General features: G+C 43.0%; 1 protein-coding gene across 2 annotated transcripts in view; it reads left to right on the top strand.

Annotated features, from left to right (window-relative positions):
* Positions 1 to 21,297, top strand: part of PDXK (pyridoxal kinase) — an 81,401-nt gene extending 60,104 nt beyond the window's left edge. For both annotated transcript variants that reach the window (XM_060234190.1, XM_060234191.1), the window contains exons 5-11: positions 4,871 to 4,917; positions 5,845 to 5,930; positions 7,892 to 7,937; positions 10,039 to 10,150; positions 12,003 to 12,139; positions 13,366 to 13,432; positions 19,280 to 21,297. In XM_060234190.1, the coding sequence (XP_060090173.1) occupies positions 4,871 to 4,917; positions 5,845 to 5,930; positions 7,892 to 7,937; positions 10,039 to 10,150; positions 12,003 to 12,139; positions 13,366 to 13,432; positions 19,280 to 19,392 (608 nt within the window). In that variant the 3' untranslated portion in view covers positions 19,393 to 21,297. The remainder of the gene's footprint in view (positions 1 to 4,870; positions 4,918 to 5,844; positions 5,931 to 7,891; positions 7,938 to 10,038; positions 10,151 to 12,002; positions 12,140 to 13,365; positions 13,433 to 19,279) is intronic.
* Positions 21,298 to 21,511: the final 214 nt, after the last annotated feature.

Here is a 21,511-nt window from a genome sequence, read left to right as displayed (position 1 = left end):
CCTCACCAGGTTCATAACTGGTATTGATTTGGAGGATAGTGAATTAATAACATGTACCACCGACAAATTGTCACACCAAAAGTGCACAACCTGGTTTGCCAGCAGTTCACCCCAAATCCAAACTACCACAACAATAGGAAAAAACTCCAAAAAGGTTAAGTTCCTGCAGAGGCCATTTATTTGCCACTCCTTGGGCCACTGCTCAGCGTATCAATGCCCTTGAAACACGACCCCAAAACCAGTAGAACCAGCCGCGTCCGAGGAAATCTGAAGGTCTGCTTCGACCTTCCTGTCCTCCCGCCAAAAAGACACCCCGTTAAAAGAATCCAAGAAGGTCTCCCACACCTCCAAATCACTGCGCATACTCGCTGTTATACGCACCTTGTTATACGCACCCTATACGCAGGGACCCCATGGCATCGCACAGGCGCCGAAGGAAAGCCCTGCCCGGTGCTACTACTCTGCAGGCAAAATTGAGATGCCCGACTAGTTGCTGTAACTCCAACAGCGACTCCTTGTGTTTCCTCCTAAGTGCAGACAGCCGTTCTCTAAGCTGCCGGACCTTTTCTTCCGGAAGTCTAGAGGCTTGCTGTAACGTGTCCAGCTCAATGCCCAAAAACGTCAGCCTTGTCGTTGGGCCCTCAGTTTTCTCATGAGCCAATGGCACCTCAAGCTCCGCTGTCACCTCCATAAACACTTCGAGCAGTCAGGCGCACTGCCCGGTCCCTGCCGCGCCCACAAACAAAAAATTGTCCAGGTAATGAACCATTTCATTACAACCAGATCTATCCTTCAGCAGCCATTCCAAAAAGGAACTAAACCTCTCAAAGGCAGCACATGATATAGAACAGCCCATGGGCAGAGCTCTATCCATGTAATACTTCCCATCAAACTTAAACCCCAACAACTCAAAATCATCTGGGTGTACTGGTAAAAGGCAAAACGCCGACTTAATGTCGCATTTGGCCATTTCCGCACCCAGCTCACACCCCCTCACTACTTTGACCGCTTGGTCAAAAGAAGTGTACCGAACTGAACAAAGATGATCTGGAATTCCATCATTCACCGATCCACCGCTGGGATATGACAGATGGTGAATCAACCTGTATTCACCCGCCGCCTTCTTGGGCACCACTCCCAAGGGGGAAACCCATAAACATGGAACTGGGGGGTCATCGAACGGACTGATGACTCGCCCCTCCGAACATTCCCTCGCAATCTTCTCTCTGACCACATGTTTGAGCCCTACAACAGAACGAAGGTTAGAAGCCCTACAAGGCGCCCGAGGCCCTTGAAGCGGGATCCTAAAACCCATAGTGAATCCTTCCCATAAGTAGACTCTGTCCTCTACCCTGTTATAACCTTCCAAAAAACGCCTAAGAACCCTCAGCCGAATAGGGCTGGGCCCCTTTTCCAGGCGTCTGCGAATTGCCTCCGCCCCCAGGGTGTTTACCTCCCCCTTTCTGCTTAGTCTTGCTACATGCCAAGAATGCGTGGGGCCCGCCACATACCGGGCATTCATGCTTGAACTTACATGCTTTACAGGAGCACGTTCCCTGCATAGTAAACTCCCAGCACAACAGCCAGGGTTGAACCGGCTGGCCCGCCGAAGAGCGGGCTGTGGGAACGCCAGGTTGTTTATGCACCAAATTCCCACTGTCAGCCCTGTCCCCCGCATTAGGTTTCGCTGGAGCCATGAGCTGCAACCACAGCTGCTGATTGATTTGGTCCCATGGTAAGGCCGGATTAAGTGCTGCCCTCATCCTGAACGTTTCATCGTACTACAACCATGCAGCTCCGACAAAATCCGTGTAAGCCCTATATATGATATCACAATATTGGAACAATGGCGCAGCCCTACAGGGCTGAGCCCTAGTGATGACCCCTGCATATATAAAAAAACCAGGAAGCCAATTGGCCCATGTGCGGTCAACCTTCCTGCGTCTAAGCTTTTCTTTCTCCTTTTCATCCATTTCTTCCTTGCTTTTCTTTTCTAATTCCCTGTAAAGGAGACAAAACATATCGACATTCCCCCCTCAATATTTTCTCCCGCGTCGCGAGGGTCAAATGGTCCCCTAATGGCATAGCGGTATCCCCGAAGGGGAGGGCCAGAAAAGGCACCGACCCATAAGGATTTGGGGAAAAACCCCAGGCATTCCCTTGTGCACCCAGCCACCCCATAGACTGGGCCATTGCTATGTACCGACCCCAAGGGAGGACCCCCATGACTGCTGGTGATGCTGATGATGTCTGGGCAGCCTCTGCTCCTGTTGATAACGCCGGTGGTGAACTCCACCCCACTGTGCTACCCAGTGCCTGTCCTGTAGTGGAACTCCCGCAGCCCACACCGGGCCAGGTTGGGCAGGAAAAACCCACTGCCCACGTTGATCCGCCACTGTAGCGGCTTGACCTAAACTAGAAGGTCCTGGCAGCACATTGCAACCCCATGGCCCCACCTGTGAGTGTTGTGTAGGTGCAAGCTTACCTTCGACTCCTGCTGGCGTAACCGCCACTGCCACTGGTGGAACCGTCTGTTGCCCTTCTTCTATAACCTCCGCGTCCCCACTTTGATCACCCTGGAATGTGTCCTTACTCGTCCCAGCCTCCTGGTTATGGTCAGGGGCCGTCCTTGTGCCCATGCCCTCCTGCAAGGCAGACAGTCATGCCAATACCTCTTTTTCAAAAGTAAGAGACCCCGACTGCCCCGAAGCCCTATGGCAACCCGACCAAGTTGAAGATGCCCCGGCCGCGTCCCTCTCTCTCCAAGGTGCACAGCCGCTCCATGATGGCCTGCCTCGTATCACTCTCATCCTGCTGTTCTTCCACTGGGCGAGCCCTCTTATTACCGCCCTTGGCTGGTTGCTTGCCCTTTGACGGGCCTTGCCCCTTCTTTGGACCCATAGCAACCAGTAACCTGCCTTACCCAAAAATGTAATAGGGAAAGAGGGGGGGGGTTGAGGTCCCTCACCATAATATAGCCGAGCCACTGCTTAGCCAGAAAAACACCCAGTTTACAGAGGAAGGAGGAAGAAAGCAGGGGGGTTGTAACTACTGGCCCCTCTTTCCTCCTAGACTGCTTCACCACTCAGCAGAGCACCCACACCTCGCCAAAACTAAGCCCGTCCTGTCTCAGCCACCACAGCCTGAAGCGGGTAAGGGGGCTCCGGCGCGTCTTATCCCCCCCCCCACTGAGGCCTGCCGCCCTCAGGTAGCTGTCTCCCTCCAATAAGAACTCCCAGAGGGGCCCGAGTACCACGGGTGGCACGCCGCTGTGCTGCCCCCCAATAACTCCGCTCCTTCAAGCCATTCCCAGGCGGGGGCTTGCCCAGCCCAGCATCCTCGCCGGTAAGCCTGCTCCTCGCTGCACAAACCACCTCCACTCTCCGGCCCGCAAAGAGGGCTGCCGGTTAATCCGCGCCTCGCTCTCGGCTCCGGACACCCAGCGTGAGAGAGCACAATTCAACTGCGTAGATCAGGGCAGGGGCGGGGCTATATATAGCCCCGAAGCACCGCCCCCACACAGCCCCAGATGCCTGGGAAAGTCTCGAGCCTCCCTCCTTTCGTGGAGGCAAAATGCGGCCCCGCGGCGCATAGCCGCTTTACGGCCCGGCCAGGGCAGGGCCGAATTGAAAGAGAGATTACAAAATGGTTTGGATAAGGTGTGTATTAATGTCGCTGTCATAATTGCAACTTACCTTGAGTTCTTTTGGGAGAAAGGCAAGCTCAAAAGGTATTAATAAATGTCATACATGAACACACACAGGTACTTCAGATAAATTTGCCAACAGTGCTATAACAATAATAAAATAGTACCAATAAGTTTGTAGTTCATGGATTGTGCTATGTTGCCTGGCCACAAGAAATGACTAATCTCTCCGATATCTTAGTGGGACTTGGCAGGTATCCACTCACTGCTTAGCTGCTCTGATGTCAACAAGGCAGGGGGGTGCTGGGGAAAATTTGAATTCCAAGGTAATTAGGGATGTTTTGTTTTAGTTACATCCAAAGCATTGCCTAGTTACCCAGACTTTTCTAAGTGAGATCTTGGTACAATTGATAAACATTCATTTTTCAGAAAGTGTATACCTTAAGCAATTTTTAAAAAGAAAATCCCTTTGCGGGTGACTGCAGATCATTTGACCACTCAATTTGAGAAGCATTCACCTGACAACTAGGTATGCCAGCCTCCAGGTGGGATCTGGGGATCTCCCAGAATTACAGATCATCTCCAGACTACAGAGATCTGTTTCCTTGGAGAAAATGGAAGCTTTGGAGAGTGGACTTTATGGCATTGTACCGCACTGAGGTCCCTGTTCTCCCCAGGCTCCACCCCCAAATCTCCAGGAGCTTCCTAGCCTGGATCTGGCAACCCTACTCCTCATCCCCCTTGAGGAACCTGGCTACCCTACAAGTGACACCATAAAACAGCTTCATTTCATTGCCTGTTCCTACTATAAGAATGTAAGAAAAGCCATGTTGGATCAGGCCAGTGGCCCATCCAGTCCAACACTCTGTCACACAGTGGCCAAAGAAACCAGGTGCCATCAGGAGGTCCACCAGTGGGACTAGGAAACTAGAAGCTTTCCCACCGTGCCCCCGCCCCCAGCACCAAGAATACAGAGCATCACTGCCCCCGACAAAGAGTTCCATGTATACCCTGTGGCTTATAGCCACTGATAAACTATCTCTTTATAGAACTACTGTCTTGCATAGATCAACAACTTAGGGAAATAATGACTTGCTGTAACTGTAATAGAAGTTTGAAGCAAGGTTTGCCATGTTAGACTTTGTTGACTGTTCATTATTTTAAAATGCTTCTTATGGCCATATTACTTTTATATATCTTTTAAAAATTTATTTTCTCTTGCAGTGTGTGATCCTGTGATGGGTGACACGAGGGATGGAGAAGGCTATATGGTTAGTAATTCCATCTTTATAACTATGTTGTTATGCCAAAGAAACCATACCAAATCATATTTGGCCCTGTATTTGGGGTCTTTCTTAGGAAGAAGTAGTATCTTTTCAGTTGTCCTTTCATGTTCAGCTCTCAACAAATTATCAGTTTTCAGTAGAAACTACATTGGCTTTCCCCAACTCTATGGAATTAAACTCAACTAGAATTGTGGACTAAATTATTCTGCATGCTAAGAGATTTAGGCAGTTTTCTCAATGCCACTGTCATGTCTTTGTTCTCCTCCTTCTGCATTCTGCAGTACATATTTGGAGAAATTATTGGGGAGACCCAAACCACCTGCTCTTCCGTGAGTGAGCAGTAAGTGTTTCAATTTCTATTTAGGTGGAGGGTTAGTATTGCCTTCTGATGGCACTCCCTTATGCTTTATGGAAGATCCTTCCAGAATGACCCCTCCCTAGACCCTGGGAGAGGCTGCTATTTAAAAGTCATGTGCAAACGGAGCAGTTACTTTTGTTTGTTTGGACTCTAGATTGTGTGTGTGTCTTTATATGTTAGTCAAAGCTCAACATTTTGTTATTAGACTCTTGCATATGATATCTAACAATCCCAGATAAATGTTGTGAATGTTCATAAAATCACTGATAAATGGATGCTTAAAGTGTGGAGACAGAGATCTGTTCATAGGCAGCCATCTAAAGATTATCAGCATTCAAGATTGGCATGCACTAAAGACATTCCCTGATCCAGAGATCTCCATGTACAGTCGTCCTTATGAATCTCTCCCTGCCTTGTAAGCTTATGCATTTCTAGGCTGAGCTGAGAGGAAGAACTGCTTATGCAACACAGAATAAACATCCTGAACTTTTTAAAATGATCCCGTTAACCACCTTAACTTTCTAAAGAAATATCCATTTTCCTTATTTTTATAGTATGTTCCAAAAGATCTCCTTCCAGTTTACAGAGACAAGGTTGTGCCTGTAGCAGATATAATAACACCTAATCAGGTTGAAGCTGAGTAAGTACTATTTTCTCATATACTTTTGAAGTTTTAAAGAATAAAGTCAAATGGTGTTTCATTTCTGCTCAGTGAGATAAATTGCCTTTTGCTAATTAAAAAAATAGTAATGCATATATGTTGGAGATATCTTGCATTCTAGAAAATATATTAGGGTTTCATTTTCTTTTTTACTTATAAAAATATGTTTAAAGTAATATTGAGTGTGAACTTAAAGATGCATAGCCTATCTGTGGTTTCACTTCCTGTTCTCTTAAAAAGTTCATATTTATTCCCCATCCCCATGTATTCATAAAAATTTACAGGTCATCTACACAATCAGAGATTGCTTGGGTCATGTCCTTGATTTTAGTTCCATGTCTCAGAACACATCCTGTCATCAGAACAAGCAGCTGAATAATCAAATTACTTCAGACTTTCATTTCTTGGAAATTAGATTGTGATGTCACATGTGCAGCCTAGTGCTTTGTGTCAGATTACCTTGTTCACAGCCTCTGGATCAAGGGTTGTTGAATTATCCCTTTGGACCTGCACTCGTCCATACCCATATTCTTTACTCTTACAGTCTTCTCTTCTGTCTTCTACTTCTCTGCTTGCTCGCCTGCCTACCCTCTCTTGATGTCATTAACTAATCTACTTAGTTGCTACCATTACATTCTCTGTCACTGTTTTTAGCTGCTTTGCTCTGGCCTCCTATAAAAGCTAGGTGGTCTTCTGCTGAGAGACCTAGGGCAGGGGTGGCCAACGGTAGCTCTCCAGATGTTTTTTGCCTATAACTCCCATCAGCCCCAGCCATTGGCCATGCTGGCTGGGGCTGATGGGAGTTGTAGGCAAAAAAACATCTGGAGAGCTACTGTTGGCCACCCCTGACCTAGGGAATGCTTTAATACTTAGAGTTTGAATTGTATGAGCAACTCTTATTCAACTATATGTATGCCAACTAAGAACTCTGAGTTTAAATAACATCTTAGTAGAAATCATCTGTGTAATTTTAGAACCTTTTAATGGAAAGCTACTGTCCACTGACAGTAGGGAATGCTGTTTATGATATAGCTTTGGCTTTTTGAAATTTTTATAATATAGGCATTTTTATTATTATTTTAGGAATTTTATTATTTAGGAATTTTTATTGTTATTTTGTGCTGTTTTGAGTGGTAAGCTGCAGTACTGCAGTCCAAGCTCTGCTCACGACCTGAGTTTGATCCCAGTGGAAGCTGGGTTCAGGTAGCTGGCTCAAGGTTAACTCAGCCTTCCACCCTTCCAAGGTCGGTAAAATGAATATCCAGCTTGCTGGGGGTAAAGTGTAGATGACTGGGGAAGGCAATGGCAAACCATCCTATAAAGGATGCCAAAAAAATGTCCTGATGTGACGTTACCTCATGGATTGGTAACAATCCGGTGCTTGCACAGGGGACTAGCTTTACCTTTTTAGGAGAAATGCTCAAAAAGGGCACAGTTTCAGGAGAAATGCTCAAAATGTTGCAATACCAACTACAAATAGAGGTCTATACAAGCAGTTGTCCTCCCTCCATTGATCTAGCATAGTTATCAAACTCTGAACCATCAAACTAGTACAGAAGATGATTTACAAACAAATCCAATACTGGACTTGGAACACTAATGTAAGGGATGATTAAGAAAGGCCTAACAAACTATTCAGTTGGGGCTTTACAGTTACTCAGGGGTCTGGGAAAGTGGAAGAAGCTGAAACAGTTCTCCAGACCCTTGATATTTATGTTCAAGTTAAAGAGAACTACATAGGGGCTTTACCTTGTGCCTATTACTTTGGAGGACCAGATTGCCAGGGGAATGATTAGATTCAGTCCAGTATAGTATCTACAAGCTTTACCTTTATCCATAGAAGTGAATGATTCAAAGTAAAGTCCCTTAGGCAATGAAAAGCAGAACAGAAATTTATATTAGGAATGGATGCTTCTAAAATATCCTCTCTTTCTTTGTAGATTACTCACTGGCAGAAAGATACGCACTGAAAAAGATGCTATAGAGGTAGGTGACCTGGAGACCAGATCTTTCTGTATCAGTAAATAATGATGTGTTCCTAAACTCCATTTAAATGCTCCTGTGGTCACCTCTGTGGGCAAATGGGAAATTTTGAAGGTCTTGTGGTGTGCCAGGAACTTCACAGAGGCAGAATTTGCTATTAATTTATTGTATTTGGTTTATATCCCGCCCTACCCCACCGAAGCGGGCTCAGGGTGGCTCCTACCATTTGCATCATTGTGCAGCCCCTACTATTTGCATCATTGTGCCTAATACCCCCCCTCCGTTTTTAATTTTATGAATGTCATGGGGCATGTAAGCCAAAACCCTACATAGAGGGGATGAATCACACAATTTGCTGCCTCCGCACAGTTATTGCAGGTCATGAGCCTGCTTACATCCTTGAATCAGAGGGACGGTGGCATCTGCTTGGTAAGCAGAAGGTCCCAGGTTCAATCCCCGGCATCTCCAACTAAAAAGGATCCAGGCAAATAGGTGTGAAAAACCTCAGCTTGAGACCCTGGAGAGCCGCTGCCAGTCTGATTAGACAATACTGACTTTGATGGACCCAGGGTCTGATTCCGTAGAAGGCAGCTTCATATCTTCATATGTTCAATCCTCTGATGCAATTGCATTAGAACTTCTAAGAGTGTGAACTGGGGCTGAAGCTTATGTAAATATTTACATTGTCAATAGGGAGGGGTGTGTGAAAACATCCTACATTAGAAATGTTTACACTGTCTATCATGGAGTCACATGTTCTGAAGGAAAGGAAGGAAAATAACTCACAAGTGACTTTTGGGGTATATTACTACACAGTACTGCCCCTTCATGTCTGCATAGGAGTATAGTGATATTTCTCCTTTAGCAGCTACCATACAGATAGATTTAGATGGGTAGAAGTGTGCATGCACATGAAAGCTTATATACAGAATTAAACTTTGTTGGGCTTAAAGGTGCCACTGAACTCTTCAGCTACCATAAAGCACTTCTGCTTTGCTGTAGTGCTGACTATTGATCAGCCTTCTAAAGCATTTCAGTAAGGAAATCTTGTACTGCATTTAGTGCATTAATGCTTGAGGTCCCTGTTGGTTCTCACAGTGAAACTTTAGCTTCTGTTACTACCTAATCAGAAAACTTAATTTCAGGGAACTGAAATATCTGACTCTCCCCACTCAGGACATTTATGCAGCATCCATAAGAACAACTAATTATTTGTGCCTTTGGCAGCTGCTGCTGTTTTATACTGCACTGAAGAAATGTCATTCACTGAGTCCACAGTTTTCAATTCTTACTTTATTATCCCTCCTCTTCAGAGAAGATGATTTTGTCAGTGTATGATAGTGAAGATGGTGAATTATGTCTTGAGGCTCTTGATCCATGACCAAGCTATAGTCTAAGACAGGGCAGATTGAGCTATTGGGCAAAGAGGCTGATGCTGCTAAAATAATGTAGCAGTTGAAAAGTACTTCTATACATTTATATGTGCTGCAGTTATCCCAGTTGCATAATAGCACACTATTATTATTTGAATAGCGTGACAGAGAACTGTATTCATGGTTGTGTGATACTAACATGACCCAATGCTGTGTTCACTTGTATGTCCCACAGTGGGAAGTCCCATTATCATCAGTGTTCTGCTTGTGAGTTTTTAATGTACACAAAGTCTGTACACAGTCACTGGATGTAGGTATGTAAGCTACTCCAGCAATTCATTTAATTTAATTAATACTGTTAGTTTCTGGAGTACCTTTGTTGATGCATGGCCATTGCTCTCTCCTGATGAACATCCTCATGCCAAGAATAACAGTTGTCCTGACCTCTGCTGGAAAGCTAAGGACTACATTTCTCTCCAGCAGCAGGAAAAACTGCCAACTTGTTACAGCCATCTTTCATTTTTATTGCTCCAAGAATCACTAGGGAATTTCCCTGTTGTGTTACACTAATAATTTTAGAGCCATTTTTAGTCATTAATGGAAAAAAGCCCAGGTTAACTAGTCTTTTTGCCACCTGATAGGTTAATAAGTTGCTAACCTGCAGCAATTGTCTCAGATACATACACATGCATAATAACTAGTTCTGTTTATTTCTTTTCATCTATGGGAAGGTAATGGATATACTCCATAATATGGGACCAGAGACTGTTGTAATCACCAGCTCAGACCTTCAGTCGCCTTCAGGAAATGATTACCTGATAGCATTAGGAAGCCAAAGGAGAAGTAAGTCATGGTTGTTTGTTTTAAAGGGAAAGCCTTAACTTTAAACTTTTAAGTCCAATAAGAATAACTGCATTCTTTCCAATTCATCCTTTCTTTGTTCACATGTGAATTCCTCTCAAATGAATGGGACTCATGAAGCAGCCATGTTTGATGGATTATGAGTAGATAATCTTCCTTTCTAACTGTAGCACACTCCCTTCTTCCTGTTGTTTCTTTTAAAATATAGTTAATACTCCTCCATTCTGCTATGTTATCACAGTTTAAAGAGTATTGTTAAAGCGAAAGGAAAACAAACTGTAATGTCTTTTCTTGCCACGCATAAATCTAGAGGTGTCATGGGTGTTTAATACAGGGCAAGATATGGCAGCTCATGCTGACTTTTGTAGAACCAACTTGCCAGCATCCCACCCCTTGTGCATTGAATTCAGTTCTCATAATCACAGCTATATGTGTTTTCACTAATAAAAATGTAGGATTATTTTCTCAGGAAAGTCAAATTTTGCACTAAGAATAGTTGAATTCTAAAATGTATTCTGCAATGTCAGTTACTTTGCATAATTCATTCCAATGTTGCTAGTCACAGGGAGGGACAAGATACCACACGGGGAACTGGACTGGAAATCTTATTCTGGCTTTTGCTATCTCATTAGATATGGCAGAGAAATGTGCTTTTCTAAAAAGAAAGAAACTAAGACTTCCTTATGAGGAAAGGTTGAGGAGTCTGGGTCTTTTTTATGAAGAAAGGCTGAAGAGTCTGGGCCTTTTCAATTTAGACTAAGTCTGAGTCTTTTCAGTTGTAGACTAAGGGGGGGATATTATAGAGGTTTATAAAATAATGCATAGGGTGGAGAGAGTTGGCAAAGAGAACTTTTTCTCCCTCTTCCAAAATAGTAGAACTTGAGGGCATCCAATGAAGATGATGGGCAGTAGGCTCAGAACAGACAAAAGAAAATACTATTTTATACAGTGATTAAAATGTGGAATTTGCTGCCAGAGGATGTAGTAATGACCATAGGAATAAACAGCTTAGAAAGGAAATTAAATAGATGCATGGAGGATGGGGAACCCTCACATGGGAAACCCCCACATTAAGCCTCTGAATCTCAGAGCCAGGAGGCAACATGAGGAGAAGGCCTCGGCCTCTATGCCCTGTTGTTGACAGTCCAGAGGTACTGGTTGGCTGCTATGTGAGGGAGGATGCTGAACTAGATGGACCATTAGTCTGATCCAGCAGGGCTCATCTGATGTTCTTAAGATTCTAAGTAAGCTAAAATTCCAAGCCCTATACAGTGTTTTCACAGAACTGCAGCATTCATGCAGCACAGCTCATAATCCTTCCAAGATTGCTTAACATTTTGGCCTGAAATAAATTTGGAGTGATGTTTAAAAGCATGGCACTGGGATGAGCTGGCAGCGTCTGTCATGTGAGTGCTATCTTACCTACCTGAGTGGACTGGGAAGGTAAAATGGCTCACTCAGAAGCAAGCCCAACTGAGTGGCCTACAGCAGGGCTATAAACTAGCGTTTCAGTAGCTGCTTGGCTCAGAATGGCCAGTGGTGTCAATGATGAGTGTTGGCTTGTTGTTGTTTTCTCCTGCTCAGTGCCAAAGTAAGAGAGGCAATGGATGAGCCAGTAAGACATCATTAGCACCACTGGCCAGATCTGAACTAAGTGGCCCCTGCTGTGCTAGCAGAACTACTGGGTTTGACTGCTGTTGGCTGCCAACCTTCCATGGCAGCGGCTCTCTGAAAATTTGCCCAGTAAGCTAAATGCCCAATCCATCTCCAAGAACCAAAAGTTCCTGTTTCATTACACTACTTGAGAAGAATAAATATGTGTCTCCCTGAACAGTTACAGCAAGTGGCACCACAGTGACGCAGAGAATCCGAATGGAGTCTCCTAAAGTAGATGCTGTCTTTGTTGGAACAGGGGACCTGTTTGCTGCCATGCTCCTGGCCTGGACCCACAAACATCCAGACAATCTTAAGGTACAGGTACAGTTCTCCTGATGTTTCAGTGGTGGCAGAAAAATATTCTTCTCTCTTTACTGTTAATTCTTACAACCCAGATAGCTGTGAAATTCAAAGGAAAGTGACCCAGTGAAGCAGAGTGAATATGTCAGCAGCCAGTACAAAAGCAGAACACTGTTCTATGGTTTTACATAGCCTAAGATGTTATTTTTTTCATTCTCTGATAATGGTTTCTATATATAGAAAGTAGAACCACTTTTGTTACTGAAGAAGCAGTCACAAGAAAATTATTACTTTCTTAATCACAGAATCACTGCCATTCACAGCTATATGACAATTTCAGCTCTGCTATACTGCCTGTAACATTTTGAAACCCTGTATACAACTTTAAAACACACACACAAAAGACTATAAAAACAATTCAGTGTAGTTCTGTTTGTTTTTTACTTTGTTTATACCCTACCATTCTCCCCAATGGAGACCCAAAGTGGTTTACATCCTCTTTCTCTCCTTCGTTTTATCCTTTCAATGACCCAGTGAAGCAGGTTAGGCTGAGAGTGTGTGCTAGGTCCAGTGAGTTTCTATGGCAGTGAGTAATTTGAACCTGGATCTCCTATATCCTAGTCCAGCACTCTGACCACCACATCATGTTGGTCAAGATCTGATGCTATAATCCAGAATGATAATTGCTCCCTTTACTATTCTGCTGCCCTCATTTTTAAGTATAATCAAAAAATATGTGCTAAATCAAAGGAACTTTACTTATAATGCATGTTATTCAGTGTTTCCAGAAATTCCATTTAAATTTGTGTGTCTGTCATAGGTAAGTGATTTGTAAATAACAGCTCTTTAATTTGTATTTCTCATCCGTGTTTTAAATGTAAATAAAGTGATATTGTTAGTGTCCAAAGCCTAGGGTTGCCAAGTTCCCAGCTTTCCAGAGCGTGATACAGTACCATAGAGTTTCCCCTCCCAAATGGCTAGAGCGTCTGGGAAAACCATAGAGTTTTTCTGGAAATGTCTAGAGCGGCCCTGTGCGGGCGCTGCCATTTTGATGACTTCACTTCCGGGTGACGTCATCGCGCCAGCGATGTAGAGGGAGGTTCCCCCACCGGCCCAAAGTGAGCTGGCGGGTTGGGAACCTCCCGGGCAGGGGGGACTCAGCACCCGGACCGGGGGCTTGGCAGCCCTACCAAAGGCAATGAAATGCCAGTAGAACTGACGTATTTTTCTGCCAATTGCAGGTGGCATGTGAAAAGACAGTATCAGCCATGCAGCATGTTTTGCAGAGGACCATCAGAAGTGCAAAGGGTAAGCCATTTACATTATATTTTGAAATTACTGATACCCTGTTACTGAGGTGGACAATCTTTCATTGTTTTATACTCATCATTAATAAACCCAACTAAGCTGCCCCATTTTTGATGTGGTGGGGAATTCCCACCCCCCCCCCCCCCCAGTATTATTATAGCCATGGGAGAAGCACTATGGCTAATTCAACTGTTTTTATTCGACTACTAAGTCTTCTAAATTGTAGCCACTTCAGCATTTTCTTTGTCTGCTTTGAGGACAAACTGCATATTATGTTTTCTTCTCTTTTAATTGTTAAAGTATTTCCCAGGTTTTTTTCTTTCAAATTCCTGTCCTGGCCACCAGATGTGAAGCAAGTTCCAGCAACTGCAAGGTCTCATAGCCAGAGTTCTTAGGTCACAGTCCGATGTCAGAGTTCAGAACCTGATACACAGTCCAAATGCAAGGCCAGAAGAAAGTGTAAGGTCTCAGTCCAGGGTCATAGCATCTGGTCCAAAGGCAGGGTCCAAAAGCTTTCCAAAGGTCAGGTAACAAGGATCCACAAACTGCTCTCAAGCAGGTCAGGCAGCTGGGGAGCACCAACAAGACTGCAGGCACATGAATCTAACACTGGCTCTAGCCTCACTGCGACCTTGTATAGGGCATTTTCCTGCAGGTGACTCTGGTCCCATCAAGCTCCTCTTCACAAGCTGAGTTAGTTCTTTTACTCAAGAGGAGTTATGGGAGCCAGATCCTGTGATGACTTATTGATTTTCCCTTGCATTCCCTCAGCAGAGGGGAGGACTTGAGCTGCTAAGCATGCGCCTTGCACCTGGTCCAAGAAACCCTTGCTAGGGTTTCCAGATCCTCTCTGCTTCAGGAGACTGAGGTGCGTCTGGCAGTGGGTGGGTCTATGCTGGAACCTCCTAGCTTGAGGGCCCTGCTGGCTCAGAGTTAGCCTATGCTAACTCAGGGTCCTTTGCGGAAGCGCTGAGACACTGGACTCATAGAGAGGATCTACCAAGGGCTTGGGGACAGGTTGTCTTCCTCCTCCTCTGATGAAAATTCCTCTTCCCATATTAAACCAGGGAAGTCCATGACAATCCTTTCTTATTCCAGCCATAATAGATAGGAAACATTTTCAGTACATTGATACTCTCTGAATTAGCAGTTTGAAATACTAGAAAGTTTGCCAAACAGGCTTTTGTGGTAGTCATCCAAACATTTCTTCCTACTTCTGTTTGATATTTCCAACTGAATGATCAGTATCTGATGATACATTTGATAGCACATATCAGTTTTTACTGGTAATTACTGTTTTCTTAAAATTAATTGTTCTAGTCCTTAGCATACCCCTATCTATGGATTCTTAAATCTGCAGATTGGGGACATGAAGAGAGAAAGGAGACATTTGTGTAAATTTGCAGAAGAATTCAAAAACTTTTAAAAGATAGCAGGGGAACAATTTCCCCCCAAATAGAGGAAGTATGCACATTTCTCCAGTGGCACAGCCGCATTCACCTTCCTTGCCACATGTGGGAGATATCAGAGATGGGAAACTGGCTACTTGACCCACATAGGAGGGGAGAGGTTAGGAACTGCCACTCTTCCCCACTCCCTACAGAGCAGTGGGACAGAGAACAGGTAGGTGGGAAGAATGGCAAGGTAAGGAAAGGTGGGCAGAGTGACATGAAGGTGGACAAACAGAAGGAAACATCAAGTGGCCAGGCAGAGTGGAGGACAATGTGACCCATGATTTTGCTTGGAGAGCATGAGCTGGAGCCAAGGTGCTGGTGCAGCAACAACCAGGCCCATCTAGGCAGCAGAACTGAGAGCACATAAGTGGCAGGCAGGCAGGTGGGCAGAATGGTAGGGAGGGGGACAGGATACAGAACAGATGTAGCAGCCTATTCCACCTCCCCATCAGTCTTGCAGGTCCCCACTTGTATACATATAATCTCTGAAGTATTGGAAGCACTGAGGGTTTTCTCCTCTCATATGTTGCTTGATTCTCTGAAAATGCACCCAATCCCTCTTTTACCATATAATTATTCTAACTATTCCATGTCAACCCCTAAAAAACTAAATTGTTAAAAGGGTGAATAAAGATATGAGAAGTGTTTAAAATTACAGAGGATACAAAGGAATTTGATGAGACATTAGCTGCAATCACACCTGTTAAATAATGCAGTTTCAATCTACTTTCAGTGTACTTTCAAACTGGATTTTGCCAGTTCACACGTAAAAATCCAGTTGGAAAGTGCATTGAAAGTGGATGGAAACTGCATTTTTTAGTATACGTGATCATGCATTATATGACATGGTAGAATGACGCACACAATTTAATTCTCCCCTCAAATATAATAAGAACTCTTTGTCTGAGAAAGACTTTGTGAGACATAATAATAAAAGTGAGCATGCTGTTTCACTTCTTTTCCTTTGGACTTTTGCATGGCTGGCCTGTCTTTGCCTTGTGGATTTTGCTAAAGGTTTAAAGTTACTGAGGTAGATCCTACCCCCCATCTTCCCACTTGGCTGAGCAAAGTGGCTCTTCCTCCGGCCTAAGGAGTCTTCTGTTGGAGGATCACCCGGTTAAGTTGGAGGAAGGCCTCTTAAACTGGGGGAAGGCTCCTTGGAAGATGGTTGGATCCACCCTCTTTGCAACTGGAATGTTCTGAAGGGTAAAAAGACAGCTCATTAATTTTAATTGTGTCTATAGTAGAACAGCTAAATTTGAGTCCAGTGGCACCTTAAAGACCAATAAGATTTTTAGGATATAAGCTTTCGAGACCCAAATCTTCTGCATCTGATGAAGGGAGCTGTAAGTCTCAAAAGCATATATCTTAAAAGTCTTCTGGCAACTCTATCAAACCATGAGATCTTTAAATTAATTATCTTAATTTTGTTCTTGAGTCTAAAACAATTGTTTTACAGTATAGGAATGTTCAATTGCCTCAATGTATTATTTTTTGTTACAGAATTTAGAGTTGAACTGAACTCATTGTAGGGGTTTTTAAATTGCATGTATTTAGATCAAAAATAGCAGTACAAGATAAGACTTTGGATCCAGCCATCGTTCAAATCAAGGAGTTCATGGAAGCAGATGTTCTTGCATCTCTGTGCCCCCTGAAAGCCATCCATAACCCCATAAGCTGCTGCTGGGGATCATGTGGCTCTTCTGAACAATATGTCACGCAGCATGAAGGGCTGCCACAAAGAGGAAGAATTGGGCTACATTGTGTCTTCTCATCATTTCAAGAAGTCATATCCCAAGAGACAAACTATGCATCTGTGGTGAAAAAGGCCAGCTCTATGCTTAGAGGTTATTAGGAAAAGGACTGAAAATAAAACAACCAATATTATAATGCCCCTGTAAAGGTCAATGGTGCGGTTTGTAATACTGTGTGTAGTTCTGGTCACTACATCTCAAAAAGGACATTACAGAGGTGGAAAAAGTATAGAAGAGGGCAACCAAAATGATTAAGGTGTTGGAGCACCTTCCCATTGATGAAATGGAGAAGAATCTGGGACTTCTCTGTTTAGAAAAGAGATTACTAAGAGGGGACATAATAGAGGCTTACAAAATTATCCATGGGGCAGAGAAATACTAGAACTTGAGGGCATTCTACGAAGTTGTTGGGCAGTTGATTCAGGATGAACAAAAGTAATATTGCTGTATTCAACAAATGATTAAAATGTGGATTTACTAGAGGATATAGTGATGGCCATGAGCAAAAGAAGACTTTAAAAGTGGATTAAGTAAATTTGTGGAGGATAGGTCAATATGTGACTTCTAAAAAAGGTAAAGGTAGTCCCCTGTGCAAGCACCAGTCATTTTTAACTCTGGAGTGACATCGCATCACGACGTTTTCATGGCAGACTTTTTACGGGGTGGTTTGCCATTGCCTTCTCCAGTCATCTACCCCCAGCAAGCTGGATAATCATTTTACTGACCTTGGAAGGATGCCAGGCTTAGTCAGCCTTGAGCCAGCTACCTGACCTCAGCTTCTGCCGGGATCAAACTCAGGTTATGAGCAGAGTTTGGACTGCAGTACTGCAGTTTACCACTCTGCGCCACGGGGCTTTATGTGGCTACTAGCCACAGTGAATAGAGGCAACCTTCATGTTCAGAGACAGTAAAACTCAAAATACCAGTGTTAGTAGGCAGTCTTGGGGGAAGGCCTTAGCCTATATATCTGTTGTTGGCCCTCCAGAATAACTGGTGGCCACCATGTGAGACTGGATGCTGAATGAGATGGAACACTTGTCTGGAAAATATAAAAGACAGGTGTAAATCAAATCTCCATCTGAGACCTAGCTTGACAAAAACCTTCACAGAATCACTACATGTTTGAAATCGGGATTTTAAAGTATTTTAGTTATGAACTCTCTCACTATTACTTTTTCTTCAAACCTTCTAATATTGTCCTGTTACAGCCTTTTTCTCAGCTGTACATTTTTTAAGATGTTCTTCAGTTCTCTCCCTGTAATAGAAAATGCACTTCAGAATTGCAAGGAGAAAGCTGCACCAATTCATAAACTGTTAGCTTAAGGTTTTCTGTTAGCTCACTGTATTACTGTTTCCAAATTGTTATGCCATTGTCTGTAAGCCAGGATCCAGACTTACCCGGGCCCGTGTTTGCAGCACTGTGGGGAGGGCAGAGAGGGAGGGCAGCCATTGCTGCTTCGTTACAGGGGGAGTGGAGGGGATGGACCAGGGGCCCAGCACAGGAAGCTGGATACCTACCCAGCGCCTCTCAGACCTATGGGGTCTCTTTGAGGGAGGGCAGAGGGCTGGGATGCAATTACATACGCCTGGTCACTTGTTTGCAATAGTCCTATTCTAGCACAAGGGATCACCCTACCCTGCCACACATTTTTTCTACATATCGTTGTTTCTGCTTTTTCTTTTGATTCATGGACAATATTTTAGTTGATGTTGACAGTTAGTTATTTACAATTAGGGACAGGCATGAAGTGGCTGACAAAAGTTTGTCATGACTTTTGACCGGTTTGCAAAGTGAAGTTCATGAACTTAAGAACAGCCATAAACTTCCATGGATTTTGTTGCAATTCATGCCAGTTCATGAAGAGCAAAAAGCTTGAAAAAGAGCTTGGAGCCATTTAAACCACTGCTTTCTGCTCCCTGTGAAAATATACAGGGAGCTTGCTGTGCGGCAAGGAGAGTTTCAGAAAGCAGAGGTTTAAACTCTAAATGGCTCACAAACTGATACAAAGTGGTTTGGTTTGTGAACTGGCATATCAGCTTGTGGCTGAACCACGAACCTAACTGAACCACAGAAATGCAGTTTGTGCCCATCTACTGTTGCTCATATCTGAAATAACCTGTTGTGTGCCCATACACATGTCTGTATAAAGTGATTGTTTCTGCTTTCAGCAGAAATTATCCTATTTAGAACAAACAGAATGTGTCATAATGACTAGTATTATATTGGATTCCTGTCTGTTCCTGCCAAAACTGTGCAATTGTTACCAAGCTGGTGCAGGACAGAAGAGAATCTCTATAAATTTTTCAGAATTTGCATATTCAAGAAGAGTTCATTCTGTGCAGACTTTTCATGAACATGACTGAGATCTTGTAGGGACTGAAGGTCTATTGATAGTATTTCAAAGATCTTTCATATTGTTTACCTTTTAAACTAGTGTGGAATTATAGAGCTACCATTCTGGAGTTGAAATGTAGTTTGGTTTCCTTGTTGCAGTCCATAAATAAAAGCAGATAGTACAAAATATGACAAATGGCATGAAGAGTGAGGACAAGTTTTCTTCAATACTATTCATGTTAAAAGTAAAAATATGTAGCATTTCAGTGTCTTTTCTCTTCCCCCTCCCTTTTTTATTTTAAAGAACAAGCCGGAGAAGGAAACAGGCCTAATTCAGCCCAGCTGGAACTGAGGATGGTCCAAAGCAAAAAGGACATAGAAAACCCAGAGATAATAATAACCGCTACTGTGTTATAAAGGTTGTTTATCACCTAACAACGCACAATGTTATTGATGTCCTCATTTTCTTTCCTGTAAATTGTAATGTTTGCCTTAGATCTGTGACAGAAACCTGACTTCCATGAAATAGTGTCCAGCATAGATGAGATCCACTACCAAGCACATGTGCTGGCCTTTCTTGGATTAAGAAGAAAAAAAAGTTAGGTGTATTATAACTCCCTCCCAGGTATCAAAATGGCTGTCAGATTACTTCAGTCATGTTAAGAATCCTGGGCATGGGAGAACAAGGTTTCCTGCCTTGCCAAAGACTTTCAGAATGCATTTGTCAGTGAAATGATTGGCTGGAGTGTATATTCTGTGGTAAAGCATCTAGTGCCAATTCACTTGGTTACCTTTTCCCTTACATGAAGTGATTTGGTAGCTTACTGCAATGTTCAGTACCTCAACCACTCTAGAATACAATATAGAGGGAATTCAGGAGGACAGGGTGGGGTCTGAATATGATTTGCTTTTAGCTGCTGTGCACAGGCCTTATTATTACAGCACCATGTTTCTGAGAACTGCTCCCATTTCGAGTCTATGAATAAATGCAAGACTCCACTGCCCAGAGGTGCTAATCCTTTAATCTCAAGAAACCAAAAGTATCCCATTTCACTTTTTGTTTACCCCCTTTGATTTCTCAAAAAAGGAATGCAGCTGAATAAAGGAAATGATTCTACCTCTGATAAAATGTTGCTTGTCTCAGTTTTAAACTGTAAATTTCCTTGACCAGTATATGAATATCCCAGTATATCTATTAAGGCTACGAGGAGACTGAAAGTCTGTTGTAAATTGAGACCAATTCACTGTTTATGATCATGGATGAAGACAAACCTCTAGAGTATTCTTTTGCTTCATGCAAATAATATAATTAATAAAGAACCATATATTCAGTAGGTCCTGATGCATACTACCAACAAAAGCACAACACATCAGACATTACTATTACACAACCTCCAGGCCTTTCCAAGAAGCTTTGCACAGGAATCTCATGAAAATCTAGTAGAAATTAGGGTTTGTTACACCACTGTAGTTTTGAGGGATTACACCCAAATTTATATGCCATACCTGAGTAGATCTACCATCAAAATAAAACATATCTCTTTTTCTGGATTTTAAACACTTATTTTTTAAATGTCACTCTTAAAAGAACTTAATCTATGCACTTCTGTGAAGATTAAACATGTTCAAAAACAAGCGCTTAGATTTTATAACATGCAATAATCCCTTTAAAGTTATCATAATAGTATCAATGTGTTTTAATTGCCAATAGTGTGTCTCAGGTCTCTGCATAGTCCATTTATTTAGAAATTTAATCCTCCCTTTCCACTCTTTCCCATTCTGGCTATATTTTTCATAAACTGTTATGGATAAATTGATTTTTGTGTTATTCCTCTTCACTTCTTCCTTGGGGCGTAACAGGGTATCTATGAAAGCAAACCATCCTTAGAGCCTACAGCACTCTGTAAAACATTTGTGAACAATGTTCTTCCTTGATGGAAAAAGTCAGACTGTTTTCTTTATTCTTTTTCTTTTATTAGAATGTTTTAAGCTAGGACTCCTGCCAACATGTATTATGGCATTAATGGGTTTATTATTTATTTAGAAAATTTATGTGCCATCTCTCTGGAGACCTCCTCAAGTATGGTGGGACCATTGTGGGTCTTTAAGCACCTTTATACGTCCTGTAGGTTCTTCTTAGAATGTTGACACTTCCAATTTTCACTTATTAAAAATCCTCAAGTTTCTAACCCTCATGACTGAAGAACTCGGTTCGATAGTAAACTCTCTTGGTGTAGTCCTTGCCAAACAAACAATTTTCCCAGCTGCATCAGAGACAGAGCAATCTAATGTCTGCTAAAGTTTTTTTTAAATACAGAAAAACAATTATCAGCCATAGATGAGCATGGAGGCAGTGTGGGGTTATATGTGCAGAAGGTGGAAACTGCAAGCCATGCAGTGTCTACTAGTCCATTACCAATTCCATCTGCAGCTTTGGAACACAGACTGTTAGTACTGTGGCTGTCTGAAACTGCCTGAGAGATATTTTGAATGACTGCATCCTTTTTGTGCCTTCTTACTATCTGGCCACATTTAC

Source organism: Heteronotia binoei, chromosome 3 (assembly GCF_032191835.1).
Source record: "Heteronotia binoei isolate CCM8104 ecotype False Entrance Well chromosome 3, APGP_CSIRO_Hbin_v1, whole genome shotgun sequence".
NCBI classification, from domain to species: Eukaryota; Metazoa; Chordata; class Lepidosauria; order Squamata; family Gekkonidae; genus Heteronotia; species Heteronotia binoei.
The sequence above is the reverse complement of the archived record's forward strand: the minus strand, read 5'-3'. Positions and strand labels throughout refer to the sequence as shown.